Source organism: Liolophura sinensis, chromosome 3, assembly GCF_032854445.1.
Source record: "Liolophura sinensis isolate JHLJ2023 chromosome 3, CUHK_Ljap_v2, whole genome shotgun sequence".
NCBI lineage: Eukaryota > Metazoa > Mollusca > Polyplacophora > Chitonida > Chitonidae > Liolophura > Liolophura sinensis.
Genome location: NC_088297.1, coordinates 25,858,255 through 25,874,126, shown reverse-complemented (window position 1 = coordinate 25,874,126; position 15,872 = coordinate 25,858,255). Strand labels below are relative to the sequence as shown.

The 15,872-nt window shown below is 39.9% G+C and overlaps 1 protein-coding gene and 1 long non-coding RNA gene across 2 annotated transcripts; one reads left to right on the top strand and one right to left on the bottom strand.

Moving 5' to 3' along the window:
* Nucleotides 1-255: 255 nt before the first annotated feature.
* On the bottom strand, nt 256-1,793 carry LOC135463566 (uncharacterized). Its single transcript, XR_010443558.1, has 3 exons — nt 1,437-1,793; nt 630-698; nt 256-361 (listed from the first exon to the last, which is right to left on the bottom strand). It is a non-coding gene; the product is annotated as an uncharacterized LOC135463566 (long non-coding RNA).
* Nucleotides 1,794-12,237: 10,444 nt separating this feature from the next.
* LOC135463564 (uncharacterized) lies at nt 12,238-14,827 on the top strand. Its single transcript, XM_064740865.1, has 5 exons — nt 12,238-12,248; nt 13,263-13,445; nt 14,134-14,207; nt 14,363-14,438; nt 14,725-14,827. The coding sequence occupies exons 2-4, from the start codon at nt 13,264-13,266 to the stop codon at nt 14,413-14,415; spliced, it is 309 nt and encodes a 102-aa protein (XP_064596935.1). The 5' UTR covers nt 12,238-12,248; nt 13,263; the 3' UTR covers nt 14,416-14,438; nt 14,725-14,827.
* Nucleotides 14,828-15,872: the final 1,045 nt, after the last annotated feature.

The following is a 15,872-nucleotide window of genomic DNA, read 5'->3' as shown; positions in this document are numbered from 1 at the left end:
TGTCTTTGGTATGACCCGACCAAGGTTTGATGCCGGGTCGCCCCACTTCGATGCGGACGCTCTAACCATGAGGCCACCGAAGCGGTCCAGGCAGTAAAAGCTGGTGAATCTACCAATTATCTGTCAAAGGCCGGATTTGAACCCGAACCTGGCGTGTCCTTCTGATTGAAAGGCAAAAGGGCTCTAACAAATAGACCACAAATCGCACCCTTGGACTGTTTATGTCTGAACTGAATACACATAACGCCTTCTTTTTAAATGCATAAACAAAATGTATATAAACGGTCTTTATTAAATAACGAGATCAGATTTCAGTCAAACATCTTCTTTACTCTTCGGTCGGGACTCCACATGACGTTATCTGTGTAAACAAATTAATATAATGAGCCAGAGTTTCTATCTCAATGTAGAATAAAATATGACATTTTGAAATAGGTACAAGTATAAAGATTTGGGCGATTTAAGGTAAATGGCATTCGAATATACGAAGGAGGAACCACAGAGAGCTGCTTCAGCCATGTAAATACAACGATGTAGAAAAGTGAGAAGAATTTATTGCCTTTATATAACAATATGTTCTACCTCAAAAAGTTGTACTTTTTACTCGATACGCGTGACAGTATACTTACACAGACACGTCGGGGCAGCAGTCAGCATCTCTTGCTAAACCCACCAGGGTAGTGTATAACCTGACGAATCTGCGGGAAATGCAAAAATCGCAGAAAACAGATAAACTGACCTTTAAAAATCCAGAGCTAAGAAATATAACTGTAAGTAGAACACCCAGGAGAGGGGCCTTGGTGACAATTAACGGTCGGCAACGTGACTCTTGGCGCAGCCTAACGTTCACCGGATACAACTTGTCTACTATCACTATGGTGGGCATTTTGCTAGATAAGTAATATTACAGTGGAATCTAGGACTTTTTCAAGTCTGTGACTTTAGCTAGAGACTATCGTTTTAACGGTTTACTGCAAGCCTTACTGTGAAAACAGCATACCCGCTGAGTAAAAATTTACCGTTAAAACAAATCAGCTGTAACCTATACTTCTGTAGGGTACTAGACAGGACGATTGAAAAGATTTCTTGAAAAAAGTTATAATGGGGTGTAAAGAGAGCAAAGGGGACAAAAAGATTGACTTTGTCAAATAGCGGTGTAGAGCTGGTCAACATTTTTGAGTGGAGATTGACATTATAAGGTCATGCCGTCACGATTGATAGAACAAAGTTTTAATACAGCCTAATCCAATAAGGGCTCTCAAATGACCGTGCCGGTCTACTAACATGGCCTGCGTTCTTAATACGTCAAACCTGTAAAAAAAATCTAAGGTATTCAATATTGCGTTGTTCTTAAACCTACAAAACTCAAAACATTCTTTGAGTTAAATCAGTGTCAGTTTTCCAAGCTGAGTGGTCATAACGCCTTCCATACTTACAGGCAGTACTCTTCCAGGTCAATTTCTGGAGGGAAGAAAGCTGGTCTGCACGCACAGAAGGGGATTTTAGTCTGGAAGGATGCGTCATCACATACCAGAAATGGGGCTTGATTTGAACACAGAACGCCGACTGCCAAATGCGACAACAACAACGCGATCAACCAAGTCTTCATCCTGCAACAACAACGACAACATAAACCGTATCAGAGATGATCCACAGATGAAATGCTTTAATCACCCAAAATCCCGTGATTCTTGGTTTTCAATTAACTAGATTAAAGTCAGATGACATTTCGTCAGAAAACTCTCACAGGTTCCAGAGATAACGGTTTGGGGAAGAGAAGGGCTATATGATTGACCGATTTCTTAACTGATTGATTTGAACTGATATCTATGAAGTCGTGTTAATAAATTATCTTTCCTGTGAACCTGGGTTTGGAAACAGGCAATCGCACATCAGCCGTTAGCCATAATGTGCGTATCTTTATGGACAGAATAGTTATTTGATTAATGTTTTACTCCATACTCCGGGCAGAGCACGGGGAAACCCACAACCATCCGCAGGTTGCTGTCAGACCTTCCCATCCACGATGGAATAGGAAGACAGCATCATGGTGGGAGGAAACCGGGAAGAGCCCGGGAAACCCACAACCATCTGCAGGCTGCTGGCAGACCTTCTCACGTACGATGGGGGAGGAGGACAGCATCAGTTGGACTAACTCACAGCGATTGCATTAGTGAGAGGCTCCTGAGTCATTGTGCTGCTCTACCACGCTAACCACTAGGCAACGGAGGCCAAGGGCATAATGAGACATATCTTTAACAGTATTCGTTTTATCCAATCAATAAACAAGTAATGAATGTCATGCCACCCAGTGTCGAAATTAGGAACATAACGGCAATAGAATTTTACAATTTCAAAACTCTCTTGTGGCCTCCGTGGCCGAAGGGTGTAGCACGCCAGCGACCCAGGAGCCTCCTACCAATGCAGTCACTGTAAGCTCATGCTGGCTTCCTCTAAATAAATTTATAAATGAATCAAAACTCTCCTGGCTAAAACCTGCAGACCTGCATGTCGACGCATCCAAAAGCTCTGTATTTCCTTTATATGAGATTGGCACTCGAGAGTGTTAACAAGTCTCTCCTACTTGTAGCAATAACATGCTCTACTCTACCATCTTTCACCAAAAAAGTATACGAGCAATTCATCCAGTAGTGTTAAGAATATAGTAGCTGTACAAATTATACTCACTTCAAAGTCCTCGTACCTGGGGTTGTGCCACGTAAATTTCCCTCTCAGATTAAGCAACCGTTATTTATATAAGAAAAGTGTGTGTGTGTGTGGGGGGGGGGGGGGGAGTATGTCAATGATATGCCTCTTGGAGTGGGCGTTCAGGTTTTTCCGCGATAATTAAGCACTTAATTTTTCAATTTATCGGTTAATTGTTCAGACTTCACCTTAAATCGTCCGAGAGTCATAACTTTTCGACAGGTGAAGAAAACACGCTGTGGTTTATTGGGAAGGTAGCCACCTATTGCACATTCACAATCGCGTTTATCTTTGGTTCGCTTTTTTGTCAAAACACAAGTTTCTAATTGGAGCCTGCTTTTTCATGTCTATATGTCTTTGTTCAGTAGTGTGGTCGTAAATACAACTGCTCCTTCAAGTCGTCGACTGTCACTTTGCTAACGCCGAATAAATGTTAATTTGGCTCGTTATTTCAATCTAGTTCATCTCTCACTAAAAGCAGCCATTGTCCATGCTGACTGAGGGCATGGAATGTACGTGGTTGATAAGATAAGCTTAAATAGAGACAGGTTGGCTTTTGATGCTGGAAATTATCCGTATAATTCAAAGGATTTTCTCTCATGGATTTTATTTTATGAAGCATTTGTATGAAAACCAGACGTTAGTGCTGGTACAGATAAAGTGTAATGAGTTTTAGTTTGTCACTTGCCAATGGGCCACACCGGGCACTGCACTGCTCTTCCACTAAAACTGACCACCATCAATATGGCATTAAATCACAAACTTACAAATAAAATATATTTGGTAACATGAAATGTCGCTTTCTGAGAACAAAACTGCACAATATATCTTCAAACTTGCCAGCAAGGACATAAGGATTCAACTTTCGAGAAACATAAATTACTTGTGTATGTGCACTTTAGACTAGGTTTGTGTAGCGTGCATTTCCCGAGTTATCATTGTCATGTTTAAATGCTATTATAAACATTTAACTAAGTACTACACCTTCGAAATGAATTTAGTTTGTTATACATGCAACTTATTGTTTTATTTCATTGTTGTTTTACGCCGTACTCAAGAATTCTTCATTTATACGACGGCGCCCAACATGACGGTGGAAGGAAACGGAACATAGCACGCGAGAAAACCACGACCATCCGCAGGTTGGCAGACCTCCCCATGTTCGACGGGAGACGAAGACAGCATGAGCTCACAGCGACCGCATTGGTGAGAGGCTCCAGTGCCATTGCGGCGAGCTCACGTGCTACCCGCCTCGGTGCAACTTGAAGCATAATTACCCTAAACCGTCCTTGAGGAGCAGCCCGACGGCAGACAGTACTTATTATGAAAAATATCAGCGATATTAACGATTGACATAAACTGAACAAAATATTATGTTGTGTGAGGCGAAAACAGATTACATTACTGCTACGTGACATTATGTTGTGTGAGGTCAGAACAGATTACATTACTGCTACACGACATTATGTTGTGTGAGGTCAGGACAGATTACATTACTGCTACATGACATTATGTTGTGTGAGGTCAGAACAGGTTACATTACTGCTACATGACATTATGTTGTGTGAGGCGAAAACAGATTACATTACTGCTACATGACATTATGTTGTGTGAGGCGAGAACAGATTACATTACTGCTACATGACATTATGTTGTGTGAGGTCAGGACAGATTACATTACTGCTACATGACATTATGTTGTGTGAGGTCAGGACAGATTACATTACTGCTACATGACATTATGTTGTGTGGGGCGAAAACAGATTACAGTACATTATGTTGTGTGAGGCCAGAACAGATTACATTACTGCTACATGACATTATGTTGTGAGAGGCGAAAAAGATTACATTGCTGCTACATGACATTATGTTGTGTGAGGCCAGAACAGATTACATTACTGCTACATGACATTATCTTGTGTGTGGTCAGGGCAGATTACATTACTGCTACATGACATTATGTTGTGTGAGGCGAAAACAGATTACATTACTGCTACATGACACTATGTTGTGAGAGTCCAGAACAGATTACAGTACTGCTACATGACATTATGTTTTGTGAGGCGAGAACAGATTACATTACTGCTACATGACATTATGTTGTGTGAGGTCAGAACAGGTTACATTACTGCTACATGACACTATGTTGTGTGAGGCGAGAACAGATTACATTACTGCTACATGACATTATGTTGTGTGAGGTCAGGGCAGATTACATTACTGCTACATGACATTATGTTGTGTGAGGCAAAAACAGATTACATTACTGCTACATGACACTATGTTGTGTGAGTCCAGAACAGATTACAGTACTGCTACATGACATTATGTTTTGTGAGGCGAGAACAGATTACATTACTGCTACATGACATTATGTTGTGTGAGGTCAGAACAGATTACAGTACTGCTACATGACATTATGTTGTGTGAGGTCAGGACAGATTACATTACTGCTACATGACATTATGTTGTGTGAGGCCAGAACAGATTACATTACTGCTACATGACATTATGTTGTGTGAGGTCAGGACAGATTACATTACTGCTACATGACATTATGTTGTGTGAGGCGAAAACAGATTACAGCACTGCTACATGACATTATGTTGTGTGAGGCCAGAACAGATTACATTACTGCTACATGACATTATGTTGTGAGAGGCGAAAAAGATTACATTACTGCTACATGACACTATGTTGTGTTAGGCCAGAACAGATTACATTACTGCTACATGACATTATGTTGTGTGAGGTCAGGACAGATTACATTACTGCTACATGACATTATGTTGTGTGAGGCCAGAACAGATTACATTACTGCTACATGACATTATGTTGTGTGAGGCGAAAACAGATTATATTACTGCTACATGACATTATGTTGTGTGAGGTCAGAACAGATTACATTACTGCTACATGACACTATGTTGTGTTAGGCCAGAACAGATTACAGTACTGCTACATGGCATTATGTTGTGAGAGGCGAAAACAGATTATATTACTGCTACATGACATTATGTTGTGTGAGGTCAGGACAGATTACATTACTGCTACATGACATTATGTTGTGTGAGGCGAGAACAGGTTACATTACTGCTACATGACACTATGTTGTGTAAGGCAAAAACAGATTACATTACTGCTACATGACATTATGTTGTGTGAGGCGAAAACAGATTACATTACTGCTACATGACATTATGTTGTGTGAGGTCAGGACAGATTACATTACTGCTACATGACATTATGTTGTGTTAGGCCAGAACAGATTACATTACTGCTACATGACACTATGTTGTGTGAGGCCAGAACAGATTACTTTACTGTTACATGACATTATGTTGTGTGAGGTCAGAACAGGTTACATTACTGCTACATGACATTATGTTGTGTGAGGCAAAAACAGATTACATTACTGCTACATGACATTATGTTGTGTGAGGCAAAAACAGATTACATTACTGTTACATGACATTATGTTGTGTGAGGCAAAAACAGATTACATTACTGCTACATGACATTATGTTGTGTGAGGCGAGAACAGATTACATTACTGCTACATGACATTATGTTGTGTGAGGTCAGGACAGATTACATTACTGCTACATGACATTATGTTGTGTGAGGTCAGAACAGGTTACATTACTGCTACATGACACTATGTTGTGTGAGGCAAAAACAGATTACATTACTGCTACATGACATTATGTTGTGTGAGTCCAGAACAGATTACATTACTGCTACATGACATTATGTTGTGTGAGGCGAGAACAGATTACATTACTGCTACATGACATTATGTTGTGTGAGGCGAAAACAGATTACAGCACTGCTACATGACATTATGTTGTGTGAGGCCAGAACAGATTACATTACTGCTACATGACATTATGTTGTGAGAGGCGAAAAAGATTACATTACTGCTACATGACACTATGTTGTGTTAGGCCAGAACAGATTACATTACTGCTACATGACATTATGTTGTGTGAGGTCAGGACAGATTACATTACTGCTACATGACATTATGTTGTGTTAGGCCAGAACAGATTACATTACTGCTACATGACATTATGTTGTGTGAGGCGAAAACAGATTATATTACTGCTACATGACATTATGTTGTGTGAGGTCAGAACAGATTACATTACTGCTACATGACACTATGTTGTGTTAGGCCAGAACAGATTACAGTACTGCTACATGGCATTATGTTGTGAGAGGCGAAAACAGATTATATTACTGCTACATGACATTATGTTGTGTGAGGTCAGGACAGATTACATTACTGCTACATGACATTATGTTGTGTGAGGCGAGAACAGGTTACATTACTGCTACATGACACTATGTTGTGTAAGGCAAAAACAGATTACATTACTGCTACATGACATTATGTTGTGTGAGGCGAAAACAGATTACATTACTGCTACATGACATTATGTTGTGTGAGGTCAGGACAGATTACATTACTGCTACATGACATTATGTTGTGTGAGGCCAGAACAGATTACATTACTGCTACATGACATTATGTTGTGTGAGGCGAAAACAGATTATATTACTGCTACATGACATTATGTTGTGTGAGGTCAGAACAGATTACATTACTGCTACATGACACTATGTTGTGTTAGGCCAGAACAGATTACAGTACTGCTACATGGCATTATGTTGTGAGAGGCGAAAACAGATTATATTACTGCTACATGACATTATGTTGTGTGAGGTCAGGACAGATTACATTACTGCTACATGACATTATGTTGTGTGAGGCGAGAACAGGTTACATTACTGCTACATGACACTATGTTGTGTAAGGCAAAAACAGATTACATTACTGCTACATGACATTATGTTGTGTGAGGCGAAAACAGATTACATTACTGCTACATGACATTATGTTGTGTGAGGTCAGGACAGATTACATTACTGCTACATGACATTATGTTGTGTTAGGCCAGAACAGATTACATTACTGCTACATGACACTATGTTGTGTGAGGCCAGAACAGATTACTTTACTGTTACATGACATTATGTTGTGTGAGGTCAGAACAGGTTACATTACTGCTACATGACATTATGTTGTGTGAGGCAAAAACAGATTACATTACTGCTACATGACATTATGTTGTGTGAGGCAAAAACAGATTACATTACTGTTACATGACATTATGTTGTGTGAGGCAAAAACAGATTACATTACTGCTACATGACATTATGTTGTGTGAGGCGAGAACAGATTACATTACTGCTACATGACATTATGTTGTGTGAGGTCAGGACAGATTACATTACTGCTACATGACATTATGTTGTGTGAGGTCAGAACAGGTTACATTACTGCTACATGACACTATGTTGTGTGAGGCAAAAACAGATTACATTACTGCTACATGACATTATGTTGTGTGAGTCCAGAACAGATTACATTACTGCTACATGACATTATGTTGTGTGAGGCGAGAACAGATTACATTACTGCTACATGACATTATGTTGTGTGAGGCGAAAACAGATTACAGCACTGCTACATGACATTATGTTGTGTGAGGCCAGAACAGATTACATTACTGCTACATGACATTATGTTGTGAGAGGCGAAAAAGATTACATTACTGCTACATGACACTATGTTGTGTTAGGCCAGAACAGATTACATTACTGCTACATGACATTATGTTGTGTGAGGTCAGGACAGATTACATTACTGCTACATGACATTATGTTGTGTTAGGCCAGAACAGATTACATTACTGCTACATGACATTATGTTGTGTGAGGCGAAAACAGATTATATTACTGCTACATGACATTATGTTGTGTGAGGTCAGAACAGATTACATTACTGCTACATGACACTATGTTGTGTTAGGCCAGAACAGATTACAGTACTGCTACATGGCATTATGTTGTGAGAGGCGAAAACAGATTATATTACTGCTACATGACATTATGTTGTGTGAGGTCAGGACAGATTACATTACTGCTACATGACATTATGTTGTGTGAGGCGAGAACAGGTTACATTACTGCTACATGACACTATGTTGTGTAAGGCAAAAACAGATTACATTACTGCTACATGACATTATGTTGTGTGAGGCGAAAACAGATTACATTACTGCTACATGACATTATGTTGTGTGAGGTCAGGGCAGATTACATTACTGCTACATGACATTATGTTGTGTTAGGCCAGAACAGATTACATTACTGCTACATGACACTATGTTGTGTGAGGCCAGAACAGATTACTTTACTGTTACATGACATTATGTTGTGTGAGGTCAGAACAGGTTACATTACTGCTACATGACACTATGTTGTGTGAGGCAAAAACAGATTACATTACTGCTACATGACATTATGTTGTGTGAGGCAAAAACAGATTACATTACTGTTACATGACATTATGTTGTGTGAGGCGAAAACAGATTACATTACTGCTACATGACATTATGTTGTGTGAGGCGAGAACAGATTACATTACTGCTACATGACATTATGTTGTGTGAGGTCAGGACAGATTACATTACTGCTACATGACATTATGTTGTGTGAGGTCAGAACAGGTTAGATTACTGCTACATGACACTATGTTGTGTGAGGCAAAAACAGATTACATTACTGCTACATGACATTATGTTGTGTGAGTCCAGAACAGATTACAGCACTGCTACATGACATTATGTTGTGTGAGGCGAGAACAGATTACATTACTGCTACATGACATTATGTTGTGTGAGGCGAAAACAGATCACATTACTGCTACATGACATTATGTTGTGTGAGGCAAAAACAGATTACATTACTGCTACATGACATTATGTTGTGTGAGGCGAGAACAGATCACATTACTGCTACATGACATTATGTTGTGTGAGGCGAAAACAGATTACATTACTGCTACATGACATTATGTTGTGTGAGGCGAAAACAGATTACAGCACTGCTACATGACATTATGTTGTGTGAGGCCAGAACAGATTACATTACTGCTACATGACATTATGTTGTGAGAGGCGAAAAAGATTACATTACTGCTACATGACACTATGTTGTGTTAGGCCAGAACAGATTACATTACTGCTACATGACATTATGTTGTGTGAGGTCAGGACAGATTACATTACTGCTACATGACATTATGTTGTGTTAGGCCAGAACAGATTACATTACTGCTACATGACATTATGTTGTGTGAGGCGAAAACAGATTATATTACTGCTACATGACATTATGTTGTGTGAGGTCAGAACAGATTACATTACTGCTACATGACACTATGTTGTGTTAGGCCAGAACAGATTACAGTACTGCTACATGGCATTATGTTGTGAGAGGCGAAAACAGATTATATTACTGCTACATGACATTATGTTGTGTGAGGTCAGGACAGATTACATTACTGCTACATGACATTATGTTGTGTGAGGCGAGAACAGGTTACATTACTGCTACATGACACTATGTTGTGTAAGGCAAAAACAGATTACATTACTGCTACATGACATTATGTTGTGTGAGGCGAAAACAGATTACATTACTGCTACATGACATTATGTTGTGTGAGGTCAGGGCAGATTACATTACTGCTACATGACATTATGTTGTGTTAGGCCAGAACAGATTACATTACTGCTACATGACACTATGTTGTGTGAGGCCAGAACAGATTACTTTACTGTTACATGACATTATGTTGTGTGAGGTCAGAACAGGTTACATTACTGCTACATGACACTATGTTGTGTGAGGCAAAAACAGATTACATTACTGTTACATGACATTATGTTGTGTGAGGCGAAAACAGATTACATTACTGCTACATGACATTATGTTGTGTGAGGCGAGAACAGATTACATTACTGCTACATGACATTATGTTGTGTGAGGTCAGGACAGATTACATTACTGCTACATGACATTATGTTGTGTGAGGTCAGAACAGGTTAGATTACTGCTACATGACACTATGTTGTGTGAGGCAAAAACAGATTACATTACTGCTACATGACATTATGTTGTGTGAGTCCAGAACAGATTACAGCACTGCTACATGACATTATGTTGTGTGAGGCGAGAACAGATTACATTACTGCTACATGACATTATGTTGTGTGAGGCGAAAACAGATCACATTACTGCTACATGACATTATGTTGTGTGAGGCAAAAACAGATTACATTACTGCTACATGACATTATGTTGTGTGAGGCGAGAACAGATCACATTACTGCTACATGACATTATGTTGTGTGAGGCGAAAACAGATTACATTACTGCTACATGACACTATGTTGTGTGAGGCGAAAACAGATTACATTACTGCTATATGACATTATGTTGTGTGAGGTCAGAACAGATTACATTACTGCTACATGACACTATGTTGTGTGAGGTCAGAACAGATTACATTACTGCTACATGACATTATGTTGTGTGAGGTCAGAACAGATTACATTACTGCTACATGACACTATGTTGTTTGAGGCGAAAACAGATTACATTACTGCTACATGACATTATGTTGTGTGAGGTCAGAACAGATTACATTACTGCTACATGACACTATGTTGTGTGAGGCGAAAACAGATTACATTACTGCTACATGACACTATGTTGTGTGAGGCGAGAACAGGTTACATTACTGCTACATGACATTATGTTGTGTGAGGCGAGAACAGGTTACATTACTGCTACATTTACAATTTCTTTCGATCGCCAGGTAGCAGGCATAGTATGTTTTTTAATCTTGCAAACGTTTTACGAAGTATTTCTGAGGTCATAGTATTTCTATGGTTGATTTAGTAAAGTGTGTATGTGAAGTGTCAGGCAACTGCAGTGATGTAATATATGCGACCGCTACCTACTGTATTACCTTGCAGTCGGAGAAATAAACAACAGATATATTTGGGTTGATATAATTTTGAGGAACATGTGCGCGGAAAGCCGCGCTCAGTCAGCAAACCCGTGACCGCATCAGTCACGAGCTAACGGCTATCACTTGCAGTGCTTAATCAGTGTTGAACCAGAGATTGATTTAAGCGGTACATCGTCACAGAATCTTGTTATCGATTTTATTCCTAGCCGCTCTTTATGGGGTTGGTTATGACTTATGAGTGTGCCATCTTAGAACGGGTGCCATTCTCATACAGAAACTTCGGCTCTTCATCAGATCACTCTGGTAGTTCCGGGGATTTAAAGCGGCACCATTGAGAAATTCATGGTCTCTATCGATTGCCATGAAAACTATTTTGAATAGATATGTATCATCGCAACTAGTTTAGTACCAATTCCGTTTCCGGTTGGAAGTTAAAACGTCAGAAACCGCTTATACCGTTTGTCTTGTCTTAAAAGCAATCTAAAGTACCGCTAGCAATGGGCAAATTAATTATTCATTCCACGTGGTCTTTGTTGTACCATTGTCAGTATAGAAAATCAGAAATCTGTTGTTTGCAAAGTGCGCATCCTTATAAATACCTAGGAACGCCGGAGTCTCAGTAGTTCTCCTGTGGAATCGTTCTGAGGCTAAGGTGGGTGACTGTAACCTGTTACAGTGGTAACAAATTAATCTGTTAATTTTAACAGAAAACCGGTTGTCTTGGTGATATTTTAATGTATTCTGTCATTACAACACAGCATTGTGTCATGTTCAACATAATATCCGGTTAGTCTAATAGAAAGGGTATGTTGAACTGTTTGTTATATTTAACAGAATAATCTGCTGTAAGAGCAGGATACATTCTGGCATCGCTAAGACAATAGACTTTCTGTTAAAATTAACAGATTAATTCCCCGAGTGTACAAGTGATGAAAAACTGTCATACCGGTGGATGGTAAAAGGACTGCGCAAACGGTACAACGAGCGTCGTATGGTCACCAATTCCCCACAAAAAGTGAATTTACGAATTCCCTTTTAAAGGCCGGGTTTGAACCCGTACCTCGTGTGTCCTAAGGATCAGCATCTCCAACCACTAGACCACGACCCGTTCATATAATGTGTCAGAACCTTTATTAGAATGGTAGATGTCTATACAAGGAATCGACGATCTGGTGCAGTTTGTCGAAACGACTCGTCACATGTGACTTGTTGGATAGAGAAAAAATGATCTTATTCTATTGCTTTGGGTTGAGATATTAGACTAAAAGTGAATGTCGATACGATTTTGTTGAGTTTTCTGGCGTGCATGTGAATATGGCGGTTAAAGATGACTGACTGATTATGGCACAACGCCACATTGGCAATATTTCAGCCATATTGCAGCGAACGTTTAAATGTGTGCAAAATATTCTTCATATGCGAGACGTAAAAAACGTACGAGGTAAATAAATAAATCATATTTGACACTCAGCAGTACATTGCGAGAAAGCGGTGGTTTACTTCTAACATACCACTTATTTCTTTATTTATATATTTGTTCATTCATTTACTTTTTTATTTACTTTTTATTTGCATACAGATAAATTGTATATGATTCATATACTTAATCATTTATTTACTTTCTTATTTATACATTTTTTTAATTTCTCTATTTATATATTTTCAGAATGAAGATCACACTGTATTTGCTCGGCCTAATCGTAGCCAGCGTTTTGCTGACCGAGGCTCAAGGCAAAAAACACAAGTGCGTCATTCCGAAGAAAATTTGTAGAAGAGGCTTGTTTGATGAAAAGGCTTGCAAGTGCAAATGTAACGCCATCGGCGATGTGTCTCCAGCTGTATTCTGCTGGTAAGACAACCTTTATTTTCATAATTATCCTATCATTAGACATATTCTGCCGTGACAGTTTTGCATCAAACTGTCCAGTATGGACCTCCCATTTTACTAGTATAATGCAGTTAACTTTTCAAGCACATTGGTATGTTGGGTCCCTCTGAGTGGGGAAGGTGGGGGGTGGGCGGGGATTGGTTTGGGGGCGGGTGATGTAGGCCTACTTGTCATTCACCAATATGGTGTGCATATCCCTGCGTCACCTTTGGGAATGTTCGCCAGTGCAGTAACTGACCAATGGTCAGTGGTTTACCATGCGTATCCCTGCGTCACCTTTGGGAACGTTCTTCAGTGCAGTAACTGACCAATGGTCAGTGGTTTACCATGCTTATCCCTGCGTCACCTTTGGGAACGTTCGTCAGTGCGGTAACTGACCAATGGTCAGTGGTTTACCATGCGTATCCCTGCGTCACCTTTGTGAACGTTCGTCAGTGCAGTAACTGACCAATGGTCAGAGGTTTACCATGCGTATCCCTGCGTCACCTTTGGGAACGTTCGTCAGTGCGGTAACTGACCAATGGCCAGTGGTTTACCATGCGCCTCCCGGGTCCCCATCCATAAAAAGTATGGTGTTAAGCTACAATCAAAATTAAAAACCTTTTTAACATATTATTAGAAAGCTAATTTGGGTTCTGTTTGATTCCAGGCTGAACACCCTGATGTGTAAAACCAAAGGCACTCCAGTGGCAGATGGCTGCTGTACTGACTTTATCGACGAAAGTGAGTACAACACACGGCACATTTGGCGATTTAAAAGATAAAAACACCAATCACAAGGTTTTTTTCAATTAATCAGGGCTCCAAAATGCCTTTCGATTTTAAAATGCGATTTGGTTCAAGTGTACAAATAGAATGATCCTTTTGTTTTGTCTCAGCCAATGTAGTCTCTGACACAACGTCGAGCTCATCGTCCGCGGAGAGTGAGTAATTCAGGCGTTCGTTCTATAACAGGTAACGTCCTCTCCTGATTTCTTACCGCTTCTTGGCTGGCATGAAAAACAGCTTGCGCTTAAGATCTAAGTCGAAAAGTATCTGCATTATGGCTTTCAATATCGGTGGAGATATGCATGCGGCACCTCACCAAACACTATAACATTTCAAAATACAAAAAATAAAACATTAAAAAGAATGGAACTAAATTCGAGAATGAGAACAAATATTAAATTCTGCAATTTATAGGGTTTGCTTTGGATTATTTGCGTTACATTATATCTTGTTTCTCCCTCACACATTTTAGCCAACATTGGACTGGGCAATTTGTAAGGTACGGCGGAAGCACGCGGAGGCTGAGAACGACGAGGACAAGACAATGGCTAAACCCTGGAGGTTACACACGACACATTGTAACATATTTTGTTTCCTTTTGTAGAGAATAAACGGTCTATAGTCATTTTTGTATTCAATCAACTCAAGCGTGTTATCGTTCAGTTCCATTTTTGTATTCAATCAACTCAAACGTGCTATCGTTCAGGTCCACTTTCGTATTCAATCAACTCAAGCGTATTATCGTTCAGTTCCATTTTTGCATTCAGTCATCTCAAGGAGTTATCGTTTAGTTCCACTTTTGTATTCAGTCAACTCAATCGTGTTATCGTTCAGTTTCTTATTTCATAAGCAGAGATTTCTTTCCTTTATAAATCTTTCTGCCGTCATCAAAGTGATGTAATCTTGAAACATTGACTGATTGACTGATTGATTGACACCTGTTTATCGTCACACTCAAGAACAGTTCACACACGATGGTGGCAAGGCTTATAGGTAGTAGAAACCAGAGTACCCAGGCTAAAGCGATCATACAGCCACACTAACGATCTCACAGGAGTACCCAGGCTAAAGCGATCATACAGCCACACTAACGATCTCACAGGAGTACCCAGGCTAAAGCGATCATACAGCCACACTAACGATCTCACAGGAGTACACAGGCTAAAGCGATCATACAGCCACACTAACGATCTCACAGGAGTATCCAGGCTAAAGCAAATACAATTTGACAATGTACTGACCAACTTTCCCTCGAGTGACAAACAAGCTTCCACGCTGTATTGTTGAAAGACATGTGGTCTTGCACGAAGGTTATACTGCGCAAACGGTCAGACGAGTGCGATCGGACGCGTTATTGCCAACGAGGTCTCACGAAGTGTAAAAAAAGTGGGGGCATGCGAAAATTCTCAATCCATGACCAATATTGAACCTGCATCTCGTACGCTTCGTAGTTTGGTGTCACACGCCTCAACCCATGAGCTGCATCTCGCCCCAGGGGTAGAAAAAGGCTGAACTGTTACCTGTACCTGAGAGTTTTGATGGTTAACAGTAATACAATGGGAATACACCGGCGGTTTACTCATTTTTTCTAATACGTCATAGTTGTGCTCGCACACAAAG

Bases quoted from the DNA above. Each gene is read 5' to 3' on its own strand.
- LOC135463564 (XM_064740865.1), top strand. From the start codon at position 13,264: ATGAAGATCACACTGTATTTGCTCGGCCTAATCGTAGCCAGCGTTTTG. The intron at 13,446-14,133 runs GTAAGACAACCT...GTTTGATTCCAG, and splicing joins TCTCCAGCTGTATTCTGCTG to GCTGAACACCCTGATGTGTA. The intron at 14,208-14,362 runs GTGAGTACAACA...GTTTTGTCTCAG, and splicing joins TACTGACTTTATCGACGAAA to CCAATGTAGTCTCTGACACA.